The sequence below is a fragment of the Heliangelus exortis genome, chromosome 22 (genome assembly GCF_036169615.1).
Source record: "Heliangelus exortis chromosome 22, bHelExo1.hap1, whole genome shotgun sequence".
Taxonomy (NCBI): Eukaryota; Metazoa; Chordata; class Aves; order Apodiformes; family Trochilidae; genus Heliangelus; species Heliangelus exortis.
Genome location: NC_092443.1, coordinates 757,013 through 779,228, shown reverse-complemented (window position 1 = coordinate 779,228; position 22,216 = coordinate 757,013). Strand labels below are relative to the sequence as shown.

The following is a 22,216-nucleotide window of genomic DNA, read 5'->3' as shown; positions in this document are numbered from 1 at the left end:
AGCTGGTGCTGCACTGAGCATCCTCAGGATGTGCTCACAGAACTTTCTTGCTGTCACTCCCTCCTCTAACTCCTGTCTGTAGCCTTCACTGTGCTCCCAGGTAGGGGAGTTTGGACCTGAGGGAGGAGAGAGGAGATACAGGGCTCAGTCTCACCTGATTCTCAACACCATCTGCTACAGGAGACAGCACTTTTTTTTTTTTCTCTCTCTCTCTCTTTTTTTTTTTTTTTTTTCTTCTTTCCTACTTTTCAGACCTGTCTCCTCCCCCATCTTGTTGTAAGGGAGGATGCAGACATGAGGATTTGTGGAAATCAATGTATTCTGATTTCCATCAGAAGAGCTGGGGGATTATTGAAAATGGCAATTTCCCTTCTCATGGCTACTGATGAAAAGAGCCAGATTTTGTTCAGTGTAAAATGTAAGACTATAGAATATATTAGATGGAGTGACCAGGAGCAGAGAAGTGAAACATTTTGACAACTAAATAAAGCAGCTCAGGGAAATCTGCTTTTCAAATGAAAAGATAAATTCATTATAGAAAAAATTGCAACAAGGGTAAAAATGGAAATGTTTTTTAGGGGAAACTTGAAAGAGAAACCAGCATTTCCTAGAGAGAAAGGAGCATTCCCTGTTTAGCCCATGAGCTGTGGGCTCTCTGCACTCTCCTTCTGCCTCCATAAAATAAAGAAACTGCTTCTCTGGAGACCCAGCTGAGTGGTTCAGCTGGGAAGTGCTGGGGGTGAAGTCTCACAGGAGGAAACACTCCTTTTAATCCCTGCCCAGGGTCTGCTGGAGTGTAACAGAGAGCCTGAGCAAGCTGGTGGCAGCCGAAGCCTTCAGCTTCCTCTCCCTCACACCTTCCAATATTTAATTTAATCTGCAAATTACCCAAATCTGGTGTTCAGAGTTAGTCCTCTCCTACCATTCCCATCACCTCCACTGGACGGGTGCCTACAGACTGGAGCTTCTCCTTGCTGATCTTGTCCCCAGGGGTTTTCTGGCTGGGTGGCTCTGACCCTCAGGGCAGCAGGATGTGATCCACCTTCCTTCCCCATTCCTTGAGTTTGTGCTGCTCCTGCCTCACCTCAGCAACCAGTGCTGCCTCCGAGAGGATCTTCTGGCTGGGCTGCAGTGTGAGAAAGCCCTTCAGATCCCAAAGCCCTGGGTAAGAAGCTGGTTCCTTCCAGAGAGTCACCCTCTGGCTGTTGCCATCCCTTCCTTATGCCATCTATGGATGTTCCAGCCCTCTCCCTCTCTCCTGAAGCCAGCAGATGTTACTGCTACAGACTTGCCGAGTTGGTGGGTTGATTCTGAACTGAGACAGCTTGGATGACTAAGGCAAAAAACACATTAGCAGCAGAGTCCAGGGTTTCCTTACTGTGGGGGAAGTGAAAATGTCCCCCTGATGACAGCCCTGACTTCTCTGGAGTGACCCTTGTGAAAGTTAATATTTGTGTCCCAGATTTAGCCTAAATGTAAATATTCTCACAAACTCCTGCAGTGACTGCTGGCATGAGGTGCTCCAGGAACAGGGAGGTGTTCGTTTCCCGACTTGTGGTGGATGGGAGCAACAGAGAGTGTTGGAATAAACAGGATTAAAGGATTTCGTCCATAAATACGGGATTAAAGGTATCCAGTGCTCCGCAGCCGTCATTCAAGCCAAGGAGAAACAAAGTAAGTTGTCCAGAAGGGCGCAGAGCTGCTTCAAACCTGCCCTGCACCAGCCCCCTGTGCTGGGGGGGAATTGCATCTCCCTCCCCTCCCCTTCCACCCGCATCTGCCCCTCGGATCTGACCCTCTGACCCCCAACCCTCCTTGCTCCCCAATTTCACACCCACCCTCCCCCCACCTTGTTGTCCCCAGCTTTCCGCGGGGCTCCTGATGGCTCAGCTCTTGGGGGGCTTCGGCAGCTGGGGTGCTCAGCGGCCCCCGCAGAGGTGGGGGGCTTCACGCCCCGGGGAGCAGCACCTCAGCAGCGCACATCTGGGCAGCGGTGCGCAGGCGCCGCCTCGCCTCTGTCCCCCCCCATCGCACACCTGGGGCTTTGCGCGCCCGCGGAGCCCTGCGCGGGGGGCTACAGGGGGCGGAGGGGGCTCCATCCCTCCTTTCCCGGAGCCCCGGGGGAGTGGCCGCGGCTCCGCCGTATTTATTGGGGTGGGCGGCGGCGGCGGCCGGGCCGGCTCCATCCTTCCCTTCCCTCCCCTCCCTTCATCCCTCCCCGCATCCCCGCCCGCCTCCCGGTGCCGGTGACTGGGGCGGGCGGAGCCGCGGTGGCCGATTGGCTCCGGGCATCACATGCGGCGGGGCCGGGCCGGGGCTGGAACCGGAGCCGGGGCCGGGCTGGGCTGGGTTGGGCACGGCGGAGCTCTCCGGCGGCGGGCACGGCAGCAGCACAGCCCCTTCCCAGCCCCGAACCCCGCCGGCCACCCCCCCGCAGCCCCCGCCATGAGCCCGGGCAGGAGGGACGGCACCTGTGCGGGGAGGTGAGCGGAGCCCCGGAGCCTTCCTCCTACCCCCGGGCAGCCCCCGCGGCGGGGAAGAGGTGGGGGTGGAGGAAGGGGAAGCTTTCTCTCTCTCTATATATATATATTTTACAAATATACCGGTATCTTTGGCTGCAATCGATCCCGATCCCGCAACTGAAGCCCCCGGAGGGAGAAGTGCTGCGCGCTGTGATGCGTCTTCCTCTCGCCTCGGCTGCCAGTTTGGATTGTAGCGCCCGGCTCCGTGCACTGAGAGGATGGCTCGGTTCGGGGATGATCTGCCAACCCGCTATGGAGGTGGAGGGCCGGCCGGGGCTGGAAGAGGGAGCAGCCGGCAAGGTGGCCCCCAGGCCGGCCAGAGGATGTATAAGCAGTCGATGGCTCAGAGGGCCAGGACTATGGCTCTCTACAACCCCATCCCTGTCAAACAGAACTGCTTCACAGTCAACAGATCCCTCTTCATCTTCAGTGAAGATAATGTTATACGGAAATACGCCAAGAGAATAACAGAATGGCCATATCCTTTCCAGGAGGGTGTGTGGGCACGGTGGGGAAGGTGGGGAGGGGGAGATCGGGGGATCAGACACCCCTTCAGTCACCCCCTCAGTCAGCCCAGAACGAGTGTCTGGTGGTGGTGTAGCCGTGTGATCCAGGGCGTGTTATGGGTGTGTGTGACATGGAGCCTTGTGCCTGGCATAACGCACAGCCATGGAGCTGGGGATGGGAGGGAATTTCTTCTGTGGGAGCAGCAGAGTGGGCTGTGACTCTGCTGGGGGGTGTGTAAGACATCACGCATTTCGGTGGGAGCTCAGGGCTGAGCCAGACAGTTGCATGGATTTACATTGCCTACCAATTAAGCCAGATGCAAAAGGGTTCTGTGAGGCTCGGGCTTAATGGATCCTGCTTCTTGTTTTCATCTCAGAGCCTTTGAACTCTGCTTTCTCCACCTGAATAGATGAGGGAACGTGGGATAAAAATGGTGACACCTTGGTGTTCTGGCTGCATAGATAGTAGGGACATCGATAGCCAAGGTAGCTCATGAATGCCACTAACGCCATGGTTGCCTCTAGATTTTAGTACATCCCCTCCCAAAGCCATTAGAATCAACATGAATCTTGTCATTCTGACTGGGTGCATAGCCTGTACTAAAAAAAATATATATATATGAAAATGAAAAAAGGAAAGCTGTGTGGCAGAGGGAGGAAGTATATGGAGAGAAAGATCATCTGCTCAGTTGGGAGAGGGACTGGTGTCTCAGAACCAGTGCCTAGGCCAAGCAAGCTGCAGAGATCCTTCCCAAAGGAGGGCTTTGCTTGTGATGCTGCACACAGTGGGGCTGTAAGCCATGAGACAGGGGGAGCAGACCCTCTGAGGTCAGCAGGGAGTAGATACAGTGTGTGTGTGCATGCACATACGTGTGTGTGTGTGTGTGTGTGTGTGTACAGCAGTGCGTTACACCAGCCATCTCCAGGGGCATGGTTGTTTTCTTTTCATTTGATATCACACACCTATTAATCCTCAGCTCACAGCAGCAAGGCCTCCTCCCAGCCTCCTAGCAACACTTTCCATTGCCACAGCAGCCAGCTTCCCTTCAGGCTTCCCCAGTTTTCACTTCTAGAGGGGCTAAGAGGACAAAATACACCAGCAGAGTGAATGCACTTCCCTTCCCCTTAAACACATGTATTGATTTTTCTGTCTGTATTACAGAAGGAGAGGGTTTGCTGTACCCTCCTCAGCCGTTTCTCCTTCCCTGCATTCAAGTGGAGGATAAACAAGCTCCCAAGCTGGGGTGGCAGCCAGGGGCAGAGCATCACCTCCTGCCAGGCCAGACGCAGTCTGGGCCTCTCTTGCTTCTTCCCCGACTTCTCTGCGGCTTTTCCCGAGGCGTGGGGAGGGGACCCGGAGAGTAGCGGGGCACAGCCGGACCCTCAGGCCGGGGCGGGGCCGGGCGCTCTCCGCGGTTCTGAGCGGAGCTTTCCGCGGTTCTGAGCGGAGCTTTCCGCGGTTCTGAGCGGAGCTTTCCGCGGTGCCGATCCGAGCTCTCCGCGGTGCCGATCCGAGCTCGCCGCCGCCCCGTCGCGGCTCCACCCTGGGAGCGCAGGGACTCGATGGTTCCGAGCTGGAAGCGATGGCGGGAGCAAGGGGGTGCCTGGTACCGGGGTTCTCTGCTTCCCCCCCAGTACAGCCCGGCAGGGAGCTGAGGATTTTGTTCTCGCCAGGAGTGGGCATTGCAATCCAGCAGGAATTCATGGGTTGGATCTGCATAGATGCTCCGAACGGAACTTTTCTTGCCCACCGCTTATCTACGCTGTGTGCTCCAGTTAAATGTCAGGGAATTTCTGGAGAACGAGTCAGCAGATGGCATTCAGCTGTATAATATATTTTGGGGCAGTTTAGCTTAGCAATCTCATTTAAAAAGAATTATTATCAGGACCACTTTGCTTTCTTGCTCCCGAATTCCTTGAGCAGCTCATAATCTGTGTAAGGCACTAACTTTATCAAATGAGAGAGCCAATTTCCAACTTCACTTCCCAAGGCACCCCAGGAAGAACTGAGGCAGTCAAGAAGACTCAATGTCTCCAAAAAAAGATGAGAGATCTGAGAACACTTGGCTAATGTACCTGGTTAGGTAGAAACGGGGTTTGAATGAGGTTCTCTTTGTATTGTCTGGTGTCTTCTTTAACTTCGTGTCCCCACTCCATTTGAATATATGATTTTAGCTACAATCATAGCCAATTGCATTGTGCTGGCTCTGGAACAACACTTGCCGGATGGAGACAAGACACCCATGTCAGAGAGATTGGTGAGTTCTCTTCATTTGTTGACACTGTTTCTGCTCTAACACAAAAAGCCACCACCCAACCCGTGTCGTCAGGGCTTGTGTAAACCCACGTGTAAACACAGGGACATTGACCTGGCCATGGGGAAAAATAAGTCCCTGACAACAAGTGTAAGTCCAACCTCCTGATCCCATCTTCCCAAGAATGCTTCATCACTCCAGCCAGCCCTGCCCAACTGCAGAAGTGATGGACCTTACAGTGTGATCAGAAGAGCAACAAACTTGGCTTGTCTAGAAGCCAAGGGAGGAAGGGACTGCCAAGTGCTGAGAATTATCTGTGGCAGCAAATTAACTTCTGTGATATTTTCCCAGGAAGTGGTAGAAACTCAGCAAGCTTTTAGGTTCATATGTCTTTCAGCTCTCTCATGGTAATGAGCACAATTACCTTATTTCAAAAGAAAATATAAGAATAGCTTCAAAATCATCCTTCCATTTATCATGACTGTAGGAAAACAGGGTAATATTTGGTTTGGTTTTTCTTCTGCCTTTCATGGTCTGGAACACCTTTCAAGACTAAATGCCTTAAACTTGCTGCATATTCAAAGGATGTATGAATATGGATACACATGTGTTTTACCTGTAGATATTAAATTCTGCAAACAGAAGTGATATCAGGCTTGCTGCCAACACCTCAAGCCTCTGAATGGTGGTCGCCACAGTTCCCAAGATTGTTCCATAGCAGTGGGCAACTCTCACAATCTCATTCTTCAGAAATGGGAAAAAGTGTGGAAGTGACAGATCCAGACAGAGCTCCAGGGTCAGGTAGTGGATACTGATTGGAAATGGAGCTGCTGAGCCTGCCTGCCCACCTCCACGGGGTTCCCTTGGCCTCTGCCTGTTTGAATTATTTTTGCTCAAGAAGAGAGGAGATAAAAAAATCAAAGCCATGCATTTCTGTTGATCTTTCTGCTGGGAAACACATCTTTGTGTGTTTTGGGATGGGCCAGCAAGGCAAGATGGGGGGGTGAGCAAAGCCCTTGGGATAGACCCAGGGGAATGTGTGAGCTGGGGAAATGTCTTTGTTAATTATGGACCCATGGGGTAGTGAGGGGGAAAAGGAGTTTTGTGGATGTTCCGGCTTGGTAAGCTTTTGGTGACAGGTTATTCTGAGACAGGGTTTTTTTCTGTTTTGGTTTTTTTTGGTGGCTGGTTATTCTGACAGTCTCAGCCCTTGCAGGACACGAAATCCATTTTCTGGCACACTCTGGGTGAAGACCCCAGTGGATCTGTAGGATTCTCCTTGCCAGGCCACTGTGGGGCTTGGAGGGGTTGGCTCCCCTGGGTATTTTTGATGTGAGGGCAGAATATAACTATTCTTAGGCATTCAGCATGACAGCTCTTGCATTTTACTAATGGATTTAATTCATGCAGACATATAGGAACTGTTCACATTAACCTTGGCATGCACAAAGTCTCACGCACCCAAACACATCAAGGTTGTCACATCCAAAGGCCAAGGAAAGACACTAGGACATGGACTAGGAATAGTAATGACTTTCCAGACTCCAGAGTTGTTTCTGATCTGAAACATATTGATTAAATGTGTGTTTGGCCCAGCCTCAAGCTTTGCTGTGTCCACAGCAAACAACCTGCTGGCACAGCTCTGGCTGATGCCCAAATTCTCCACCCTCCTTCCAAGCACACCCACTGATGCTCATCATCACCCACTTGCCCACTCCTGAACCCGGGCAGCAGCACAGCCTCTGCTCCAGAGGGCTTGCAGGGTGCCCTGGCAGCAGCACTGAGCCAGGAGCAGGATTTCTGAGCCAGGAGTAGGATTTCTGAGCCAGCAGCAGGGTCATTTCAGCACTGCACAGGCTGTGTCATCCATGGCCTTACCATGGGCATAAATTCTACTTTTTCTCCCATTGTTACTGCCCTGATTTTTCAGCAAAGTCAACGTAAATCTAGACAGGATTTAGGTAGGACCTGCTTTCTATCCCCCCTCATTTTCTCAGCTACTCACTGCCAACCCTACAGGTGACAATTTCTCTTTGTAATAAACACCCAATCCCACCCGTGAGCCCTCCTACTTCCCTCAAATCTGGCAAGAACTTCTTTGACCCACATCCTAGGAGCTCTGGTTAGTCCCAGCTTTGGCAAGAACACGTTCTAGCCACCCCTGAAGCCTGGTTCCTGGTTCTTTAAGCCTGGGAGCTGCAACTGCAGAGTACCTGACCCAGATTGGGCCAGGGGGTGGGAGGAGAGTGGATATAAAGCTCCTGGGAAGGATGGAGTAAGGAGCAGTGGTGTATGGAGGAAGAAGGTATTTGTTTGTGTGTGGTTTTTTGTTTGTTTATTTGTTTTTGGCAAAGGTTTTGTAAGCTGTTGGAGCAGCAGCAGGTGGGTTGGGTGGTTGGGGTGTTCCTCTGTGGGGACAAAGGAGAGGAGCTGTAAGGTGGCTTCTACAATCTTATAGGATGATTTCTGACCCTTCTTCCCTGTCTTCTGTTCTGGGTTGGAGTCCTGGGCTTCCTCTAGCTGTGGAGAAGCTGCTGGAAGGTGACTTTTAGCGTAGGATTTCTTCTGAAGGTCATGAAAGGTCTGATAGTGTTGTTTATTGCTCTTTTTCTGGGAATAATCAGCACTGAGGTGGAGAGCTGGAGCTGCTCAGTCTGTGACAGCTCCTGTGTGTTCTGAGCAGGTCTGGGGCTGTGGGGCAGTGCTGGGGCAAGAGTTGCCATGCTAGTAAAAGAAATTATTTTAACAAACCTGTGGCTACCAGACTTGACATTCATGTTCTTTTTGCATTAGAGAATAAAAATCACCTTTTGTCATGAGTAGAACTGCAAAATGTAAGCAGCTGTACATCAAACAGCAGCTGAAGGCTTTGGCTCTGCTGATCAGGAAGGCTGAAGCCATGGGAACAGAGGGTCCTAACCTCTTAGTTTGGGAGTTTGCTTTATTCTTTTTTTGGGGTAGGGCTGCTTTGCTTCCATTGCCTTCAGATGAAATCAGGGATCTAAGACATGTTTGGAAAGTGGTTACAGGTGCCAGAGCTAATTAACATGATTCTGAAGCTGATGCTCATTGCTTTCACATCTTGCTTTGTTCCCATTTCTTGCCCACCTCTTCCTTCCCAATGTGAATGCTTCTGTGTTGAGATTCCTATCAACAGAGTGAGGGAGCTGGTGCCATAGATGAAAAAAAAAAAAAAAAAAAAAAAAAAGGAATGGTTTAGTAAAAGTGTTGAGACTAAGCTGGCTTCTCCCTGGTGAGCTGGGATGCTGAGCTGGGATCCCTTGGTGCCCCAGCCCTGGCTGATGCTGGAAGGGAATGGGGTTTTCTCCCTCCATCAGACACACAGGGGGGGGAAGCAAAACAAAACAAAACAACAACAAATCAAGCAAGGCTGAAGCTGAGGCAAGGGAGAAAATGGAGGGGAAGGAGTGAAGGCAGAACTGATGGAATAAGTGATAAATAAATAATTTCCTGCCAGTGCCTGCAAGCTTGCTGGGCTGACTGTTCCTTCCCAGGAAATCCTCTTGTTTCAGTTTCCTGGATGGGCTGTAAAGTGTGGGTTTTCTTCTGTGTCAAGAAGTACAGAAATATGTGATCTTGAGTTGAAATTTACCCTCAGGGCAAAGTTGGAAGGGACCTCATGGATCATTTGGTCCAACCCTTCTGGTATTATTGTTTATCTGAGATGTCTCAGCACCCTGGCAGCTGTGAAACAACAAATACAGAAACTGATTCAGTGTCAGTATTAAAAGTACCTGCAGAGGACTGAGTAAAGGTGGCAAGTGTGGGGTGAAACCATCAGAATAAAGGCAAATAATTTCCAGTGTGAAAAAACAAACTTACTTTCAGGGAAATAATAATAATGAAATTCTTTGCTCTTAATTTCAGTAAACTTAAACCTTTGGGTTTCAGCTCTGCTCAGAGAGCCAAAAAGGGCCTGAAGCTTGTATGAGTCTTGCTCTCAGAAGTGTGGGTATTGCCCTGACACCTCTGTTTCTCCTTCAGGATGACACGGAGCCATACTTTATTGGGATATTTTGTTTTGAAGCTGGTATAAAGATCATCGCTCTGGGCTTTGTTTTCCACAAAGGCTCTTACCTCCGGAACGGCTGGAACGTGATGGATTTTGTTGTGGTCCTCACAGGGTGAGTCCTCCCTGCCCGAAATTTAAGGGCAACCTTGCTTTGGTTTGTGTTGGTTTTATCTGTGGGCTGAGATGGGAGTGATTTTAGTGAGATGATACTGAAAAACTGCATTTTTATCTTATTGTTGTTCAGTAATGGGTGTTGTGCTGAACGAGTGACTTCCAAAGTGGTTTTGACCCAACTAAAAAGAGTTTTTGTGATTATTTATTTGTATGTGTGCTGGTGTGTACTTTATCTCCAGGTGCTTACTGACTTTTCTTGGACTTTGTGAGTTTTCAGTACCAAATCAATCTATCTTCATTTCAGAAGTCAACATGGAGTGAGTTAACAAACTCAATGCAGCTCATTTTTAACCTATTGCAACTGGTGGGGTTTTTCTGCAGGAATGGGCTTGGTCTGCTAGACATCACTTTTCCAAAAATAAATCAAAGGGGTGTGTGTGTGGCTCCAAAAAACTGGAGCTGAAAACGTGACCTGTGCCTTCTGTACCTGCATTTGAAATGTTAGCACTCATTTCTGTCCTGGAAATGCTCACAATTTGTTTGTTCTACTGTGCAACAGCTTCTAAATCTGTTTATATAAATGCAGAGTGCACAAGGAAAACACAAACCTTTAGTAACACTCAGGGTCAACAAATTGTGCTTTAAAACTCCAAAGGAGATGTTCCAAAGGTCTCTGTGGGGTCCTGATCCTGCAGCCTTCGTTTGGAAGGAATTCAAGTAGTTTTTTCCTCCAAAGACTGCAATCTGGCTTTTTTTATTGGTGTGCACTCATCTTGCACATCTTCCCTGCTACTCCATGTGAGCAGCTTAAATATCCCCTGCTTAGTGGGTAGAGTAGGTGCTGGTGGGCAAAGTTGCATCTGTACAGAAATGTGTTCATTAGCTGCATTATCACCCTAATTCTATTTGCATTCAGTGTACCATGTGATACAGCAATAGAGATGCCAAAGGGAATTCTTTATGTATTGAGAGGAAGAAAATAAATATGCAGGGCTTGGTTCTCCTGCTGCTGGGGCTGGGTATTGAATCAATAGGAACTTGACTGGAGCCACAAGGAGAATGGGATTTCCATACTTGGAAGCATAAGGGGGGTATGAGGATGAAAAGAGAATTAGCACAGATGCTATAATTATTCATGCCAATGGTATGTTCTGAGTCTTAGCTAGTGTTATGCCCCTCTCTGTGTTTAAATATATATGTGTGTATATATATATATATAATGCAAACTCAAGGCTCTGATTCTGGGAAGGGCTTTGGCTTGTGCTTTGATTTATCCTTCAGCAAAGCATTCAAGTACACGTTTGAATTCAGCTGACTCCAGTGGTTCTGTGCTTAAAGTTAAGGTTATACATAAAAGCTTTCCTGAATTACAGCCATATTGCTATTTGTTTAGGCATGTTTTGGACTGGCTTTTTCAGAAACACAGGCCAAGAATTGAAATAGAGTATTTTTTATTACTTTTAATTTTTATTTTTTCCCTCCTCTTAAATTGCCCAGCTGTGACTGAGACATTCCAAGTTTTGTGGCAGTTTCCTGAGGGCTGTGTCTGCCCCACTGGTGGGATCAGCACCAGGTGTAAATGTGATGGATGCAAAGGTGTGACACCAACATGTCCTGGTGGGGCTTTCCCTGGGCTTGCTGTTTGCAGCCTGGTTTGATCTGCTCTTGGCTTGAGGAGGCAGCTGTGCCCAGGAACCCTGGTGCCACCTCCTTTTGAAGTGCCACCCTGTCCCTGTCACAGCTGCTGTTTCCAGGGCTGGCACTCTCTGGGCTGGCTGGAAATCCTGTTGCCCACGGGGTCCCCAGCAGGCAGGACACGCAGGGGAGGAAAGTGTCAGCTGAGAGACATCAGCTCCAGGAGTCACCCGAGGAACTCCACAGACCTCTAATCCTCTGTTCCAGGGATGGATTTAGCAACTCACTTGACCTCCTGCCCAGGTTTTGGTGGCCGGGGGGGCCCTGTGACAATAACTTGGTTATTCTTCTGCTTGGGTAGATAAACACCTTCCTGAACCTGGGGCTGTGTTTCCAAACCCAGTAATGAGGGGAAGGGACCTGTAGTAGAGAAACAACCCCAAAAGCTCTGCAGCTTCACCCAGGGGGTTGAATTAGTGTTTTCTCTGTAGCTTGTTTTATTTTGCTCTGATTTTAATAGAGCCTCATTGTGCTCAGAGCTCACTCCTGTGTTGCCATGGCTCTGTGCTAGAAAGCAGGAGCTCCTCTTCCTTCTCTGGCCAGGAACCCTTTTCCTCTGCCCCCTTTTGGGTAACAAGAAGGGGGATGTCTGAGCAAGGCTTTTTGCTGGAGCCAGGCACCCTCCTGGCACCTCCACATCCAGATTTTAAGGGCAGGTCACTGGGGGGGAACATTTGCTGCTGCCAAACCTGACTGATTCCCCAGGAAAGGTCTGCACGGGGGGGACACACTGGGACCTTTATTTTCATTTCTGTGGAAGGTGCTCTGAGATCTGTGGAATTGATCAAGGAATCAGGAATTGATCAAGCAGGCTCCATAATTTGTTAGAGAATAATAAAGAAGGGCAGTGCTAAACTTGCACTTAATGTGTCCTTATAAATATAGATAGGTAGGACATCAGGTTTTGAGAGATCATTTTACTGCCCTGTCAAAAGCTTTCCTTTCCATATGTGCAAGACCTACTTGAAAATGTCCCTCCATGTGTCCCAGGCAGTGAGCAACGTTCTGTACCTGAGCTCCATTTCACACTGATCTTCAGTATTAGAGAGATTTAAATGTCTTCTTATTTATTTAATTTTTTTGATGCAAGCACAGACGATGAGGGAAATGCCTTTCATGGTGCCCCACACAGGGCTGTGTACCTGCTCATCCTGCTGAGTGCACATTTTTCTGAAAGCAAATGGTGAATGTCAGAAAATCTGATCTCATTTGCAGCTTTTAGCTAAAAACCCATAAGCAAGGAGCAGCTTTGCTCTCCTGAGCTGTTTCCATAGGAAGAAGGGCAGCCAGTGTCTGGGTGTGCTTGGGAGGAGGCTGTGGAGGAAGGCTCTGCATTTATTGGCCTTGGCCTTATGTAAATATGACAGGGCTCACACACTAACCCTTTCCACCTCTTTTTTCTTTCTTTTTTTTTTTTTTTTTTTTTTTTTTTTTTTTTTTTTTTCCAGCCCTCTTTTTCACTGCTCAGTGACCACACACTGAGATTATTGCTAAATATATATATTTATTTCCCCGCAATGATGGACATTTTGTTTGTCAAAATCAGACAGCAGAACCTGTTAATCAGAAAATAAGCCAGGGCTGTGTTACATGCAGCCAGGATCAATATCCTATTGAGCTGAACAGGAGTTGAACAGGCAGAGGCCCAGAGATGCCTTGGTTTGTTCCAGCAAACACTCCCCAGCAAGGCTCTGCTGTCTTTTTCTTGTTCCCTTCTAAGGCAACATGCTGATTTGCTCATAATAGAGGCCTGGGAAAATAATAGATTCCTGCTCCTTGAAAGAATTTGTTTCCTCTGAAATTGTTGTTGCTGTTATTTCGTGGAAGCTCTTCCAGCTGTAGATGGGAGCTGGGGAAGCTGCCCCGCTGGCTGTGGGGACACACGTGTGTTTTGTAGCTGCTCCATGGCTCATGGTCACATTTTTATGGGACTGCATTCACCCCAGGGATGGCATCACCCATTAGCAGCTCTAAATCATACACAAAAAAAATGAAATTTCTCAACTGGCTCAGGACTAGAGGGTCTGGGTGCACTTTTCCCAAGGGAGGAGCAAAGGGATTTTTTTCACTCTCTGGCTGCAACCTCCTGTGGGTGGAAACCTCAGGTGTTTGCAGTGCTCTGGGGAACAAAGTCCTTCCTTACAACCAAACCCTCAGGTGAGGGTGGATGGAGCCACGAGGGCCTGGAGGGTTCAGACAGGTTTCTGTAGGAACCCATGGGAAAATTTCTCCTGGTGTCCTGGGCTTGGGATGCAATGTTCTGAGGAGCTTCTGTGCTGGGTTAAACCAAACATTCCCTCTGGCTGGAGCTGGTGAAACAGGAGAGGGATGGAGAACAAGGAATGGATAAAACCACCCTTACCTTCCCAATCCCTAAAATTTATGTATCTAGGTTTTTTTTGGGGGGGATTACAAAAACACAGGTCTGATGGCTTTTAAATGATGGAGATGGTTCTCCATGGTTGAGTTTTTTGAGCCTGTTTATACTTTGGGTTTTAGCATACCCTTGGTAGTGGGTTTCATTACATACCACAAGAAAAAGTGCTGCTTATCCCCCCCCACTTTTTTTTTTTTTTTTTTTGGCTTTCAGTCAGCCTGGATTAAAGACTCTTGAAGAGTCCTGGTATTTTCTTGAGCCAGTTGGACCAGCTGACTGGATCTCTGGGTGGGACAGCGTGTGCCAGGCCTGGAGTTGCCAAATGATGTGCACAAGGTCTCTGCTGTTCCTGATGGCTCAGGCTGCCGGGAACAAATTACAGGAGCTTGAATTATCTTGATTGTCTGGATGACTGAGAAATGTGCTCCCAGCTCCTGGTGATGTTAATAACTTGAAAGGTACCACATTTAGTAGGATAATAAAGCCCTGTTCATCCTCCCTGTTAGCTCTGCTGGTTACCAGGCTCATCTCAGCACGTGGGCAGCCCCAGTTGCTATTCCTGGGGTGCTGTGTGAGGAGCAGCAGCAGCCGTGGCTGCAGTGATGCTGGCAGAGGGGGAGGCAGAGGAACCACCCAGCCTGGGCTGTGCCCCAGCCCCAGGGCTTCTCAGCTTTCAGTTCCAGGCATCCCTTCCTCCTGGGTGGGCTGGGGGGGGAGATGTGACTGTGGGAGTGTTGGAGAAGGGGATGTCTGGCTGAGGTTCTGTCAAGTATCATAGAACTCCAGACTGGTTTGGGTTGGAAGGGACCTTAAAGCCCACCCAGTGCCACCCCTGCCATGGTCAGGAACACCTCCCACAGCCCAGGGTGCTCCAAGCCCCATCCAACCTTCAACACTGCCAGGGATGGGGCAGCCACAGCTTCTGGGAGCACCCTGGGGCTCAGCACCCTCACCAAAGAATTTCTTCCTCATGTCCCACCTCAGTCTCCCCTCTGCCAGGTTAAAGCCATTCCCCCTCATCCCATCCCTCCATGGCCCAAGTCCCTCCCCAGCTTTCCTGGAGCCCCTCCAGGCACTGGAAGATGCTCTGAGGGCTCCCTGGAGCCTTCTCCAGGCTGAGCTGTACCCAGAGGTCCCAGCATTGTTTCCACACAAATGTTCCTCTGTGTCCAAAATCCTTAGACAGGGGTGGACAAACTACAGAGTCCTGTGTGACTGACTCCTCCTTACTAGTACCCCAAAGCCCTTCCAGCTTGCAACCCACAAATAGCCAGAGAAAGATAATTCAAAAAGCAAAATTGCAATGAAATAAACCCCCTCGGATGCCCTGCCAACATCATTTCAAACAGTATGCTCAGTGATTTTATTATTTTTTATTTAATAAATTTTAGTTCCCAGACAGTGAGGAAGTAGGTGCAGGGATATGCAGATTTCCCTCTGGTTTTCCAAGGTGGAACATTCAGCACTTCTGTGCTAGAAAGCAAAGCTGAGCAGCAACAGGAGCTGGGAAAATGGATACTTACAGAGGCCTCAAGCTCCTCCTGATTATCTGTCAGCAGGAGGAGAGCTCTGTGCAGGGCTGTACAGGATGGGTGGTGAGGGATGAAGGCTGATTGCTGTTAGCATCCTGCATGAGTCATGCCAGGAGCAAAGCCTCTGTAGATTTTTATGGAGCTAATCCTTGTTTTCAATTTCAGTTATGCTCCCATGATGGGTGGATATTTGCTGGCTCAGGAAAGCTAAGGGTGGTTCTGAAACTCAAGCAGGTGAAAAAAAAAAATGGAGCAGGCCAAGGGAATTTCCCTGTTTTCAAGGCTGCCAGAGACCTGGCTGATGTATGGGGCAGCAGGAGCTGAGGGGCAGAGGGAGGGGAGGCAAGGAACCACTTTTTTTTTTTCTTTCTTTCTTTTTTTTGGAGGCAGAGAAAATGAGTGATTAGTAACTGCAAGGAAGAGGGCGTGTGAGGTCTCAGTTTGAACAGTCAAAAATAGTTTGAAGTTCTTCTATTTTCTGTGTCTTGGCTGTCTGGGCTCCTGGGGAGCTAAAAAAGCATTTTCCTTCAAAGGAGAAGATGCTGGACAGGGAGGAAGGACTGGGGGGCTCTGAACCCACCCTGGAAAATGTCCCCATTTCCTTTTCTGCACTATCACAGCCAGCTTTGCTCAGTGGGGTCTCGGCACCTTCCTTGGGACTGGAAATTTCTTTCCCCTTGGGCTTGTTCCACCCACCAAAGGGGGTTCTGGGCCATGCTGAGCCCATGGAGTGTTAATGAGGGCTGGGGTCTGGGGGGGGTGACGTGTGGTGGCTTTTGTGGGTTGGTTTTGGGCAGGTTGGGTTGAGCAGGTGGGGGGTGGAATTGTGTGGCTGGCTGCTAAATTAAAAAGAGATTTTCCTGAGCAGAGGAGGACCCAGGGCTGTGCTTTGGGGAAGGCTGCAGATGGTCACAGAGCCTCAGAGGTGGGGACAGCTCTTCCCTGGCAGAAGTTCTCCTTGAAGCATGGATCTGCTCTGGTGGCAGCACAGGGGAAGGTTTCAGGTCAGGGTACTTCTCAAGGGCAAACAGATAATGAGCTTGGTGTGCTCCTCTCTTGCTTTATTAGAAGTGACTGCGAGGTATTGGATACCTGGAAAGTGCACTGATAAATGAGGGTACAGCACAACAAGATGCCAGGAAGTTGAGGCATGGAAAAATAGCTTTTCTCCAAAGAAAGAAAAATTTCATCAGATTTCCACCTTGGGCCTTGTTTATGCCCCTCTGAAGCTTTTTGCTCACAAGGAGGGGGGTGCTGAGCCCCATCAGGGGGTGTTTGCATCTCCCACCCCATGGGTCCTGAAGCTGGGAAGATGTAAAGGTGCCCACCCCAAGGGAAGGGGAGTTGGGATTCCCTGTCACAGCCCAGCCAGGATGAAAAGTCCATTTGTCCAGCTTTTTATGTCCATTTCCAGCTGTTTATGGCTCTTGAAAGGAGGCCAGGGAAATGCTGCCCCTTGTGAGGGGATCAGCTGTGCCACGGGGAGAGACTGACTGCAGGTAGGAAGAGGATTCTGGATGAATCTTATCATGCCTTAGGAACTGGGTAGTGTGGACATCTTGCTGCTTGCTCTTCTCTGGAGGTGGGAAGCATTTCATACTTAGTTGCTGTTATAGCTGTTATATATAGTGTAGAGGTAAAGGAGCAAAGCACAAAAATGAGCTGCTTGGAGGAGACCAAGACTTTTTCAGCCAAAAAATGTCCCTATGCTGAAGAGCTCTTGAACTAAACTGATCATCAGAAATACTTAGCTGGATGTAGCTTGGTTCTGGTTCAAAGAGGACTTTAAAAGAACTTGAACTGGAGAGCTCAGATGATTTTTCAGTTAAAAAAAAAAAAAAAAAAAAAAAAAAGAATAAAAACACAACTGAAAAATAGTTCAATCTTTTGGCTTAATTCCCCATCTCAAACATCCTGAACCAGCACCCTTGAATAAAGTTTGGGCATGAGAGCTTAGATGGAAGGCTGTGAAAATTATTAAAGTATTGCAGAAATGTTCATTTAAGGAGAAATGAAAAAGCTGAGAAAGTTAAAATTGAGAGGCAAGTCTCATAAGGCTGAGATAGATAAAGAAAAAAAAGAGAGGAAATCATGTTTCCCTATCTATTCAGGCAGGATTCAAAAAGCATCAGTAAAGAAATTGAAGTTTTAGAACTTCTTTACAAATGGAAATGTAATTAACTTGTGAAACTCATCACAAGAATTTGCTTCAGCTGAAATGTTCTGGTTTGGGTCCTGAGACTAAAGGAGCTTTGAGATCATCTGCAGATTCACCAGAGAGGAAATGGATTTTTTGAAGGTGGATGATTGGGCCCTTTTCCTGGTGCTCCCTGCAATAAGTTGGGTGGAAATGTGACCAGGCTGTTTCATAATTGTCCTTTTCTCTATCTTGTAATTTCTTCTGATTCATGCTGGAGCCATGACTCCAGCTCCCAGCCAGGCTGGTCCAGCATGACCTGGCAAATGCAGCACAGGATGTCAAGCCTCAACTTTGTCTTTTTGTACATGAAACAACATCACTGAAACAGTGGCATTCCATCATTTAATGTCTGATTTAAAGATCAAATGCCCTTTTTGCAGCTGACAGCTTGGAGAGAAACTTCAATCCTCCAGCTCTGTGCTGTGTGCCCTCAGACCTGCACACCCCAGCTGCAGGGAAAGGGCTGGGTTTGAAAATTGTCACATTTACAGTGAATCTGAGATGGTTTTTAGTCATGTAGATGCCACCTTGATAAAGGTGTCGGTGTTTTGTAGAGGAGTCAGGTCTGGCACCATCAGGCCTGGTGCTGTGGAAATGTTCCTGCTCTCTTCCCATGCTGGAACATCACCTTGACCATCACCACCGCACTCCAACCTCTGCAGCTTGGAAGAAGGTTCTGGCAGGGGAAATTAACTTGTCAGGGGGTGGCCCTGTCCTGAAAGAGGTTTCAGCCAGGCATGAAAATGCATCCAGCTGCCACAAGTTGAGCACCAGAGCTCTCATGCTGGGTAGGAGAGTGAACAAACCTCCCTCTCCATGCCAGAGACAAATCTCTGCTGCTCCTCTGGCCTCCAGGGCTGGGGAAAGGGTGGTGGCCAAGAGCCAGGGAAAGCAGCAGTGAGCTGGTCCTGAAATTTGGGCAGGTGTGCTGGTGGTGGGTGGGTAGCATCTCTCCTGATGCTCGTCAGAAGTTGGTCTGGAGAAAAGACATGATGAAAGCCTCAAGTTTTTCTTGATAAAGACATGAGCCAAAGTATCCTGTCTGCTTTGGGCACAGACAAAGACTGAGGTCCAGCACATTCCTTAAATTCTTTTTAAGCCTATTATTTGCAAGAGCTCCTAACAATGTGATCCAAGTGAGTGATGCTCCCTTAGCCCCAGACCATGCAGCTGATAACATCTGCATCCTCATCACTCCATATGCAGATTATCTACCCTGACAAACATGCTGAAACAAATATTTTACCTTTCTTCTGGTGCCAACCACCAGCCTTGTTTACCCACTTCCTGGCCAGAAGCACTACAAATTCCTGAAGCTCTGTGATGGAATTTATCTCCCAGCTTGGGTGAATCCTGGGCCTGTGGCACAGTTTAAATCTTTTTCTATAGTAATGCATAAAATACTTCAATTAGCTAGGGACAATGTAAGAGGATTTGGAAACAGTACACTTGGCTACCAGTTATGGATAAGATAAGACCACTCCACAATTCACTAAGTCTATTATTACAAGAACATTGCAGGTTTTTTTCCACCCTCCCAGGTTACAACATTAAAGCTAATTATAACAGGTATAAAATTATGGTTACCCCTGACTTTCACAAGAGGGGAGATGGACAAAGGAAGCTCAGCATGATCCAATTTCCTTGCATTAATTGGGAGGCATGAAAGAACATGAGACTACAGCAGCAGATAGTGCTGTGTAGGAGACAGGTCCAGGATAAAACAGTTTCAGTTCTCTTGCCCAGCAGCTTGAGCACTGGAATGGGATTTTGGGTGTCCTCTTTTTTCTTTACTTCCCATGTTGTTGACTAAGAAAAGATTTTAGGCCATTGCTTTTCTCTTTTTGTATCCACCTTCCTATCTCTTTAAAACTGGGAATAATAATGGTGCTGAATTGGTGATGTGCTGCAGAAAGAGGCCAGTATTGAGGAGAGATTAAAATGTTTCAAAAGAAGTAAAAATAAGCCTTTAAAAACGCTGAAATCCAGTGAGGGGAATTTGAATCAGAAGTAAAATAGATGGTAACAGCATAATCTTCTAGAAATGCAGATGCTCACTCACAGTGAGTGGGAGAACCTTGCACGGAGCTCGGCGTTCGTGTTCCACGGGGAATGTGTTAGAGGCTGGCGTGCCACACGGGGGGAGCTGCAAGTGTGGGTGTCTGTCAGAACTTAACCTCAGGAAAGATTGGCCCCTTGGGGGAGGTGACATGCTTCGAGTCAAAATGTCCACAAGTCTCAGCACTGATTTGCTAGGGAGTAATAATAATAATTTAAAAAAAGACTGGGTCTGCTTGTGCTGGAGCAGGAGTGACCCAGTGGAGAGAGGGGAATGTCACCCATGGCAAGGGCAGTCCTCAGGGTGACCTGGATTTAAGTTGCTTGAACCGTGGATAGGACCTGAAAATAGATGGTGCCTCCAGGAGATGAATAAAAGGGAGAAGCTGGAAGTCCTTGCCTGGTGCCTCTGTCCCCAGGAGCAGGGAGCAGAGACTCTCCTGGGTCACTGCAGCACAAGGAGAACCACACTGCTGAGCCCAAACACTGCAGCCACTTCCCAGGTTCAGCTGGTTGGGTTTCAAAAGCCTGGTCTGAGAAATCAGTCAGTACCTGCTTGGTGTGAAGGAGCCCAGAGAACAAAAGTGAGCAGGAGATGTATTTTATTTTAATTTTTTTTTGAAATCTGGAAGATGTCCAGCTCATCAGATGGTACATATTACTCCTTCTGATCCCTCTAGGGTTGCCCTCTGGTTCTGCCTGGTTGGAAGGATAAGAAAATCTCCCCTTGTAAGTGTCTTTAACAGTGGCATCAATAGGGGGGTGGAAGATGGGGAGTCGGTGTCCCCTCTCCCAGGTCCCTGTAGGACCTCCTTGCCCATTAGCAGGAATGGAAGAGCCCCCCTGCCTCTTTGGAAACCTTTGTTCCCAGGGAGGGAGGTTTGGGTGAGGCTTAATTTCAGACTAATAGCCTGTTAAAATCTTCACGTCATTTCCTTGAGAATGCCATTAAAAATCAATTACTTTAATGGGGCTCAGTTGGAGATGTTCTGAAATATGGATGGGCTGAAGAAAAGTGACTTTGCAAAACAGGGCCCATGGTGCTGCAGACGTTTGCTCTGCTTGATCTTCTCAGCCATGTGCATGGGTCAAACCTGACCTTTTACTTCCCAGCCCTGCAGAACCCAGCTGAGCAGTTTGGGGACCAGTGGGAAATGCCATGTACCATTGCCTAAGCCCAGAGAGGTTAGGAGGGAGCAATTCTTCCACCCTCTTACAGATGCTGCAGTTGGGCTGCTTGCCTGAAATAATCCCAAAATCCCCATCAACTCCAGGAGCTCCCTCAGGCCTTGCCCATCCAAGGCTCCCTGTAGAGCAGAGGTGTGATGCTCCTGGCTGCTGATGCTGCAGGATGATGAGCTGCATGTGGCAGATGGTCCAGGCTGTGACTCCAGTCCCCACCAGAAGGACCAGAAGGCTGGGCTGACTGGAGATCAGCTTCAGTGCATCTGGAGAGGTAGCAAAGCCACATGGGGTGGAGATCAGCTTCCCAGGCTGGGCTTTGTCCCATCTGGGAGTTAAAACCACTGCCCAAGTGCTTCAGGGTGAAGGTGTTGGAGCATTCTTAATAATCATATCACCTAGTAAAGGAGGTTGGGTGGTCAGATAAATGGGGGCTGGATAAATGCTTCAGCTTTGGGGCTTTGGCAGCAGCTCCTGCAGGGCAGGGCTGGGCAGCTTTAGGGCCTCTTCCCTTCAGCTTTGCTTGAAGCAAACTCGGCAAATCCCACCTCTTGCCACTTCCCACTCATCCTGCACTAAGCCTGGTTTGTGTGGGAAGAGGAATCCCCCAGCTTGCTCCAGGGTTCACCTGGTAGCTGAGAGATGGAAAGGGCAGCCCTGGTGCCACTGCCACCTTCCTGGAAGCCAGCTGAGTTTCAGGAAATGTATCAGGCAGCTGGGGATTTATAATTCCATATCCTACTGTTCATTTTCTCCTGGGAACCCTGGCTATGTTTGAGAGCACCTCTCAAACGTGGATGAAAGTAATTAAACCTCCTGGCTTCCTCCTTTTTAGTAGTTCTCCTTTCTGTAGTTCTTCAAATGCAGATTTTGGATTGGGACAAAATGTTGGAGCTGAGATCTGAGATCCTGTTCCAGCATCGAGCAGGGGAATGAAAGGATTCAGAGGTGCTGCCAGGTGCAGCCTTTCTTGCTGTTCCCCATAATTAAGCAGTTAAATTTATCTGTCTGATAGGTATGGAAATGTACAGGGCACAACCAATTGGGCTGTGCAAATAACTGTTATTTTAGCGCCCTTGTAGCTCTGAAAAATCAAGGAAATTGTTTCATGCCATGCACAAGCACTGGAAGAGCAGAGCTTCAGATGACAAGCAGCTCAAAGAGGCAGGACAATTGGGTTAAATGAGGAGCAATGTTCTTGTCTAATCTGGATTAAGAAAGTTTGAGGTTTTAACGTTCTCAGAAACTTCAGTTCCAGAAATGTAACATGCTTCCAAGTAGCAAAATAGCAAAGAACAAACTCTAAAAGTTTCAGTTTAACAATGTTGAGTAGAACACCTAAAAGCAGAAAAGTCTAAAAAATAACGAGAGGTTGAAGGGTTTGGTTTAAGTCTGTGGTGAACTTTGTGTAGTTCTCAGCTCATGGTGAGCACAGGGAGAGGAAAATCAGGTAGGTGATGGAGGTAAAGAACACCTCGGTGGGCATTTTAGCTCCCAGCTGACAGGTTGTGCAACTTGTGCTGAATGCTCATCTGAAACCTTCACCACTCATCCCATCATTTCGCCCTGTTTGCCATCTGCTAGGGAAAAGTGATTTTTAAAGTTGTTGGTGATACTGCTGAGGAAAGAAACTTGGTGGTATTATCTCTTGCCTTGATATGTGAGTAGTTTAGGAGGAAAGTGTCCAAGAATAATTGAGATGAATCAGTTTTCTATATGTGGACTGTTTGAATATTTAACAT

At 48.3% G+C, this 22,216-nt stretch overlaps 1 protein-coding gene across 5 annotated transcripts in view; it reads left to right on the top strand.

The window, feature by feature from the left end:
* The first annotated feature begins 2,312 nt into the window (after positions 1 to 2,312).
* The window catches only part of CACNA1B (calcium voltage-gated channel subunit alpha1 B), a 204,402-nt gene continuing 184,498 nt past the window's right edge, over positions 2,313 to 22,216 (top strand). For 4 of the 5 annotated variants that reach the window (XM_071766018.1, XM_071766017.1, XM_071766015.1 and 1 more), the window contains exons 1-2: positions 5,186 to 5,286; positions 9,289 to 9,428. In XM_071766018.1, coding sequence (XP_071622119.1) covers positions 5,194 to 5,286; positions 9,289 to 9,428 — 233 coding nt within the window. In that variant the 5' untranslated portion in view covers positions 5,186 to 5,193. Of the gene's footprint in view, positions 3,001 to 5,180; positions 5,287 to 9,288; positions 9,429 to 22,216 lie in introns of those variants that run through there. The other variant, XM_071766019.1, reaches the window with a different exon arrangement.